This window comes from Triticum aestivum, chromosome 2A, assembly GCF_018294505.1.
Source record: "Triticum aestivum cultivar Chinese Spring chromosome 2A, IWGSC CS RefSeq v2.1, whole genome shotgun sequence".
Lineage (NCBI taxonomy): Eukaryota > Viridiplantae > Streptophyta > Magnoliopsida > Poales > Poaceae > Triticum > Triticum aestivum.
In genome coordinates this window covers 723,430,209-723,438,905 of record NC_057797.1, presented here as the reverse complement: position 1 = coordinate 723,438,905, position 8,697 = coordinate 723,430,209, and the positions used below count along the sequence as shown (strand labels likewise).

The following is an 8,697-nucleotide window of genomic DNA, read 5'->3' as shown; positions in this document are numbered from 1 at the left end:
GAAGGATCCAAAGCCCCGGGAAATACACTTCGCATATACCAACTTGGCCCAAACGCGCGCATGCTCCAAAGGAGCAGGGGAAATCTCCATCAGCTCAGTTCACGGGGCAGCGCATGCATGCATGTCAAGCTAGAGATTTCTGATCGCGAGAGCTACGAGGGCGTGGCCACGCCGGCCTTGTTATTGCCAAATGATGAATGGGGCCAGATTCATCAGTTGGATCAAGCAACGGATAGCATGCATGCGTATTGCGTAGCGTACCGCTCCAGCTTAGCCAGATAGATAGCCTAGGGCGCGCGCGTGATCCGCGGGCGTACTCGATTGGCGCATGCGTGTGGAATTATTGATGATTTTTGGTTCATGCAGACGAAGGGAGAAACTATGTATAGCGACGTCCTTGTAAGTCGGAATGAAGGGAAATTATTAAACCAGGAACCTCCCAACAGGTCAAACGACCAGGCTCGAATGCTCTCCAGGTCTGCTTCATGTGGGCTTTTGCAGCCGGCCAGTACTACTACACTACACTGACACAAGTTAAAAGGAAAAAAATAACACTCAGCGTTACCCTCTGTTTCAGTAAGCAGGACTGCGTCACAAACTCACGATCACTGTGATAACTGTGACATGAGGCCGGCTGCTATTGCATTAGCCCCTCAGCCCACCACGATTTGGACCTGGCAAGACAATGGTACAACACAAGCCCAGGTCCAGAGTTGACACCAAACATCATCCACACGAGCAACAAACCAACGGTTACCCCTTAGGGGCCTAAATATGATGACGGTTGAAGAAAAACTTCGCGAGATTGTCTTAAAGAAAAGGTTGCCCCTTAGGGGCCTAAATATGATGACGGTTGAAGAAAAACTTCGCGAGATTGTCTTAAAGAAAAGGTTGCCCCTTAGGGGCTGCCGCAAGGGTCCAGTTTGTGGCATGCAAGCGCGTCAAGGGGAGCGTCGAGCCGTCGCCATGTGTCGTGTGCTGGGCACGCCCTCTTTTTGGTTGTTTTCATTTTTGCTAGCGTTTTCCGGGTTTTAGATGATTTTTTTTTGGGGGGGGGGGGGGGGGGGGGGGGGGGGTCGGCTTTTCGGTTCTTGCCTGGATTTCCCTAAGTTTTTGAAATATTTTTTCCTTTTTTCTTTTGTGAAGCACAAGTGTGCTTGTTGAAAAAAACAAATTTGTGCTTCCTCGAGAAGCACAGCCTGTGCCTCCACGGGAAGCAAATCAATGCTTCTGTGAGAAGAACAACCTTGCTTCCCCGAAAAAAAGGAAAAATCAGATAGTATGCTTCTCAAAAATGTGAACATTGCAACCATGCTTCCGTGCTCCGGCTTTTTTCTTCAGGTTATTTTCCGGTATTCATTTCTTCAGATTTTGTTTTTATGGATTTTTTTCTCGTTTTATTTTTGGATTTTTCATCAAAAAGTTCGTCAAAACATATTAACATAATATCTAGTTTCGGAGATCTCATCGCGAGGAATCCAATGGTGAAAACAATTCGGTATTTCGATGCACAGTTCAAGAGATAAAATATTTCCAATAAACGAATCTACAAAAAAAAGAAAAAAAAACTCACAGGTTGCGACAGGTAGCACACATGCAGTGCACCCACTTGTCGGCACTTAAGAAGGTTGCATGGGTTAACCCTTAAGTAGTGATTTCAAACATCCACACCACGATAATTCCACCACTTCCCTAGAGATACTAGGCTCACAGAAATTTGTTGAGATAGTAAGTGCCCTCGATTTGGAGCCTCCTGCTGTCTCGAGCCTGTGGGGACACTAATTGGGTCCGTCTATAAGTGTGTGTTGTTGGTTTCATGTTTTGGGTTTTGTTTTTTTCCATCTATGTTTTACTTTTCATGATTTAGCACTTTTTCATTCATGAACATTTTTAAAAACTGTAAATATTTTTAAGATACTAATATTTTTTATGAATTCATGAAAATTTATTCGCATATATTTTTAAAGTTCACAAATTTTAAATTAGTGAAAATTGTTTTTGTTTGAGAACCTTTTAAAAATTCACATATCTTTTTTAAATCATAGATTTTTTAATTCATGAATATTTAAAAAAACACCATTGTATTCTAGTCCACAAAATTTTGAAAATCTATGAACATATTTGATTTAACAAACTTTTTCTAATAAAATTTAGCTTTTTTGAGCTAGCAACTGAGTGAGCAGAGAAAAAGCTAAACAAGCGAGTGGTGAGGGGCCGAGTTGAGCAAGCCCTTCATGGGACAGCCCATGTGGGGCGTTATCATAGCAATTCTATGTTTATTTGTGGAGAAGTAGATCTCAAGTGGCTCACACAACCATCATCGGCTGACACCGAGGCCGAAACATGGAGTCATCACAACCATGCACCGAACAACTCCACTTTCCTCTCATAATAAATATTGTCTCCAATAGCAATCTACTAGCATGCTAGAGAAAAAAAACACCGTCATAACATAATTTAAACCTGAGCAAACGGAGATAAAACCAAAACAAAACAGGAAGACCAAAATAATCTATTGGGGTTAATTCATGAGAAGTATCACGAGTGTACTACCAAAAAGTCATATATTTCGGAACAAAGGCAAGTAGATAAAAAGAGCGCTTTAGCTACTTGTAAGTTGCCTGAATTTTAAATTTGGGTCAGCCGATTTTTTGGGCCGTTGATTTTAGCTTTATGATTCATGCTGCATTTTCCCCCTATGCTGCTTGTTGCACTGGGCTTGTTTGTTTTGACTAACTGCATATTTGGGCCAGTCGATTGCCACCAGGCTGAAGCCCGTTAAAAGCGCGATCCAGCCTTCATCTTTCCCCCTTTGTCTGTTTCTTTTGTGGTTATTTTGCTTCATTTTCTATTTCTGTTTTCTGTTTCTATGAGTTTTTATTTTTCTTTTCTATTCCCTTTATTAGTTATTTTTTATTTTGTGGGCTGTTGGCCCTCCCCTCTAACTCTTAGTTATATTATGTTTTTATTTATTTTTGTTTGAGTTTTTCTTTTTTCTTTATGGTCAGTTTGTTTTTATTTTGTGGAATTTTTGGATGTTAGGTTAGTGTAAATGTATACGCACAATACTATAAAGTACATGGAAATATCGCACTGTTATATAGTTATTCTATGCATACTGTAAAATGTGCAATTTCAGTACAAAGTGGTGTGCAAGCTTTTTAATTATTTTTCTTTTTTAAAAGGATAATACCAATGTCACTAATTCATTTTTCTATAAAACTTCATTATTTTGATATATTTTTTCTTAATTTCTATATTCTACTTTAAGTTGATAACAATGCCACTAATTCATTTCTCCCGAGGAAACTTTTTTTTGCAAAAGTTCCACTATTGTATGCTTGCTCTTGCATTTTTAGAAAAGCGCAATTTGTGTGTATATTTTTTATTGTTTGTTTTAGATTTTTTTGTGTAAGTATAAATGCAAGTACTAAATAATATGTGTGTAAATTGTAGCAGAATGTGGAATTTCTATGTAGAATTTTTGGATGTTGGTTCGGTGTAAATGCATATGTACGAATACTATAAAGTACATGGCAAGATTGTATTATTACATTATTATTCTTTGCATACTGGAAAATGTGCAATTTCAGTGCAACGTGTTGTGCAAGTTTTTATTTCTTTTAACGGGTAATATCAATGTCACTAATTCATTTTTTCTATAAACTTCATTATTTTCATTATTTAGTTATTGTTATATTTTTCTATAAGTTAATAACAATGTCACTGATTCATTCCTCCTTTGAAAACTTTTTTGTGAAAGTTTGACTATTGTATGCTTATTTTTGCATATTAGAAAAAAGCGCAACTTGTGTGTATATTTTGTGCAAATTTTGTTATTCTTTGTTTTAGATTCGTTTCTCTATGTGTAAGTATAAATGCAAGTACTAAATAATATGTTTGTATCTTAAAGTAGAATATGAAAGTTGCACTATTATATGCTTATTCTTGCATTCAAAAAATGCAATTTCATTGCAAGTTTTGGAATGTTCTTCTTTTTCATTTGCTTTCTTTTTCAAGGGTTTCGTTTCTTTTCAGAAAACTTCATTATTTGGATTTTTTAATTTTTTTTCTTCTGAAAGGGTAATACCAATGCCACGAGTTCATTCTTCCATAGAACTTCATTTTTTTATTTTTTTTATTTTTTATTTTATTTTCTTTTGTAAGGTTAACACCGATGTCACTAATCCATTACTCTTTAGAAAACACTTTTTTGGAAATCTCACCATTATATGCTCATTTTTCTGTAATCTCACTATTATATGTTTGTGGTGAGTAGTTGACTGATATTTGTGTAGCATGTTATGTTCTCATTATCTCTTTTTATATAGATGAGCTACGTGGACGGGGATGTGTTGCATTTGGCCTCTGCATATACGTGCATACATACATAGGTATGCTTGTAATTTACAGTTGCATATGACGCTGTTTTGCATGTATGCATGCGCTTGTTGACAGCAATTAAGTGGATGTACGAGTTGCATATTAGGCATTGATACGGCAGCATCATGGACGGGAGTCATCCTTGCATGCATTAGCTTCGACGGTGGCGTCATTACTTGCTCCTAGTAGGCACGGCCCAAAGAAATCAGTCAAGTACCTCTTTGTTCCTTTATGTTTTTATTTCTTTTTGCTTTGGTTTTTTGTTTTTCTTAAGGGTCAGTTTTTTTGAATTTTTGTGGAATTTTTGGATGTTAGGCCAGTGTAAATGTATACGCACAATACTATAAAGTACATGAAAATATCGCCCTATTATATAATTATTCTATGCATACTGCATTTTGTGCAATTTCAGTGCAAAGTGGTGTGCATTTTTTTAATTATTTTCTTTTTTAAAAGGGTAATAGCAATGTCACTAATTTATTTATTTCAATAAAAGTTCATCATTTTGGTTTATTACTTATTGTTTTATTCTTATTTAAGTTAATAACAATGCCACTAATTCGTTCCCCCTTAGGAAACTTTTTTACGAAAGTTTCACTATTGTAATTCTTGCATATTTGAGAAAAGCGCACTTTGTGTCTATATTTTGTGCAAATTTTCTTATTGTTTGTTTTAGATTTTTTTTATAAGTACAAACGCAAGTATAAATAATATGTGTGTAAATTGTAGTTGAATGCGGAATTTTTGGATGATGAATCAGTGTAAATGTATACATACAAATACTATAAAGTACACGGAAATATTGCACAACTATATAATTATTCTTTGCATACTGCAAAATGTGCAATTTCAGTGCAAAGTGGCGTGGAAGTTGTTTTTTCTTTTAAAGCGTAATATCAATGTCACTAATGCATTTTTCCTCTAAAACTTTATTATTTTCATTTTTAGTTATTGTATTATTCTTCTTTAAGTTAATAACAATGCCACTAATTCATTCCTCCTTAGGAAAAAAAATTTGCGAAAGTTTCACTATTGTATTTTTATTCTTGCATATTTGAAAAAAGCACAATTTGTGTTTATATTTTGTGCAGATTTTGTTACTATTTGTTTTATATTTGTTTCTCTGTGTGTAAGTATAAATGCAAGTACTAAATAATATGTCTGTATGTTATAGTAGAATGTAAACATTGCACTGTCATATGCTTATTCTTTGCATATTAAAAAAAACAATTTCAGTGCAAGTTTTGGAATGTTTTTCTTTTTCATTTTTGGTTTTAAAGTGTTTTATTTCTTTTCAGAGAACTTCATTATTTTGATTTTTTTATTTTTTATTTCCTTTCTTATGGAAGAGTAATTCCAATGCCATGAATTCATTCTCCCATAAAACTTCATTATTTTATTTTATTTTAGTTTTCAGTTTTTTTGTTTTGTAAGGATAACACCAATGTCGTTAATCCATTCCTCTTTAGAAAACACTTTTTTTGTGGAAATCTCACTATTATATGCTCATTTTTCTATAATGTCACTATTAAATGTTTGTGGTGGTAGTTGACTGATATTTGTGTAGTATGTTATGTTCTATTTATCTTTTCTTTATATGAGCTACGTGGACGAGGATGTGTTGCATTTGGTCTCCGCATATATGTGCATACATACATATGTATGCTTGTAATATATAGTTATTTATGGCGTTGTTTTCCATGTATCCATGCGCCTGTAGACATCAATTAAGTGGATGTACGAGTTGCCTATTAGGCATTGATGCGCCAGTATCATGGAGGGGAGTCGTCCTTGCATGCATTAACCCGGCGGTGGCGTCAGACTACTCATAGTGGGGAGTATCATATAATAGTATCATGCATATGATACTAGTGTATGATATTAGCTTCACAGTGCATAGTATCACAGCATAGTATCATAGATAATCTTATTTATTACAATGCATGACACAAAGTAGCACATTATTTAATATGATACGGTATCTATCTATGTCACTCTAACCATCTCTCTCTTCTTTAATACTCTGCCACATGAGCATGTTTACTATTCTCAAGTGCATGATACTAGCTAAGATACCGCCCCTATGGCCAGGCTCATTGCTTGCTCCTAAGAGCATGGTTAATAGTACAACCAGCTGAAGGTTGTATGGTGTTGGCATGTTATCTATAACCCATTTTATAGCCGGCAAGTACAATAGAAAAATATAAATATTTGCTGATTTATTAATATATGGCCCACCTTTCACTCACACAGTACCTAGGAGCACATGCTGAAGCTGGCTCTTATTCTGGAGCCGGCTCCTCTTCTCTCTCCTCTTGTCTCCCCTCCATGTCAACAGAAAAATAATATTTGAAGTTTTATAGCCTGCTTACATAAGCTTATTGTATTTGCTCTAATAGGCACAATCTAAAGAAATCGCAAAGAGGCAAAAGGTGACTGACCCAATATGATATTAAGTCAATTGGCATGTAGTCAATCCCTAAAAAGAGTTAATTTCATGAGCGAACAATGGCGTGTTAGCCTTTAGTAATACACAACTTATGGCGTTAGACTTGACTTTGTACAGATACCACGGAGAAGTGAGCTGATAAGCAAGTGACCAATCACAATGTCAAAAGAAGAAGCAAGTAATTAATCACATAGTACGATCACAGACGTAGCTTTATTTTTCACAAACGAACATAGATCACACGACACACACTCGGAGTATTACGTGATATGCTTACTTTTGTGCTTCTTAGAAGCGGTAACACATACCACATGAGTAGATTTTACATATAAAAATAACGCGGAAAACTTTGACCATTGGATACTTTGGTAGGTTGGCAAGTACTGTAGTATAGGAGTATTATTTAGGTTCGCCATATCGTCGATCGACACGCCGGTTGTAGTCAAGCATCTAGACGACAGAGAAGGGCAATGGGATGATGTTAAGGATGCCGCCGAGGAGGCCGCCCACGATCTGGCCAATGAGGCCAATTAGGCCGCCAAGCCCCCCGAGGCCGCCGCTGCCGCTGCCACTGTCACTGTCAATACCCAGGAGCTGCACGGGTGCGGTCAACGTTCCGGTGACGCTCGCTAGGGACGCGTTGCATGCGGCCAACGGGGTGAGCACCACCACCTTGCACTGGTTGCCGAGTAGAGGGGCGAGCAACGACGAGGTGGCCGGGCCCATGTTCATTGTGTACGTTCCGCTGCGGTCCGCCGTCGCGCTGGCCATCACATCACGGCCGCACACCATCTGCACAGCAGCGTCTGTCGGGAGCAAAGATGCAAAGCAAACGTAAGACAACGGTTGAATATAATTGTTACTAGCAAGATGCTCGTGCGTTGCACGAAACATCAAGATGCATTTTTTTTACAAAACACCTGTTGTGATTGATCCATGCAGGAGTAATCCAATGTGTAAAAACTAATGATATCTCGGGAAAGAGGAGAGATAAGGTGGGGAGGAGTGGAAAGTGGTGGTGATTGGTGGTCGAATTGAACGGAGGCATGGGAATGGACGACGCCGGCAGCGGCGACCATGCCAGATTGTTCCAGAGGCTTTCTTTTTTAATTGCTCAACAATAAAGTTGTGGGAGATAAAGATGAACGAGGGAAGGCCTTATGTGCAATTGTGGAGAAAGCAACGGGTATCTTTTTACAAAATTATCATAGTTTGCTTTCTATCCGTCATATATAGATCGGACGGTTTATATTGCAAGATAGCAGGTACATCATCATCATCAACTTAATTTTTTTATAAGAGTAGAGATAGATGGCTATGGAGGCTGGCAGAGGTCCTTACTCGGGAATGGCGGAACCGCGGCTGCGTTGATGGAGTTCCCGGCGCTGCATGGCACCACGCCGGAGATCATTGCTAATGGCGGCTGCTTGCCCGCCGCCTCCGCACCGTGCGGCGCCAGGCTGACGGCGAGGACCAGGAGGGCGGCGAGAAGAAGGCTCTTGGTTGCCATTGGCTTGGATCCGCTCGATCGATCTGTTGTTGTTGTATGTGTGAGAGGATGTTCTGATGTGCTGAGTGTGGTGGCTTATGCTGCTGCATGGATCCTCCTTTTATAGGCGTGCGAGGAGGCCAAGTTGCCGCCGTTCAACACGACTAGGTAGCCGCAACACTTGCTGGTTTCACTGAATCACTGTGCGCATGCCGCATGCTTGCAGTGTCGTGGCTGTGCACGCTGCCGTCCGCGTCGGCCGTAGGAAGGATCCAAAGTTGCAAGCAACTTGGCCCAAACGCGCGCATGCTCCAAAGCAGCAGCAAAAATCTCCATCAGCTCAGTTCACGGGCCAGCGCATGCATGCATGCCAAGC

The 8,697-nt window shown here is 38.6% G+C and overlaps 1 protein-coding gene across 1 annotated transcript; it reads right to left on the bottom strand.

The window, feature by feature from the left end:
* Positions 1–7,014: 7,014 nt before the first annotated feature.
* LOC123186218 (phylloplanin) lies at positions 7,015–8,398 on the bottom strand. Its single transcript, XM_044598004.1, has 2 exons — positions 8,174–8,398; positions 7,015–7,638 (listed from the first exon to the last, which is right to left on the bottom strand). The coding sequence occupies exons 1-2, from the start codon at positions 8,340–8,342 to the stop codon at positions 7,283–7,285; spliced, it is 525 nt and encodes a 174-aa protein (XP_044453939.1). The 5' UTR covers positions 8,343–8,398; the 3' UTR covers positions 7,015–7,282.
* Between the last annotated feature and the right edge of the window lie 299 nt (positions 8,399–8,697).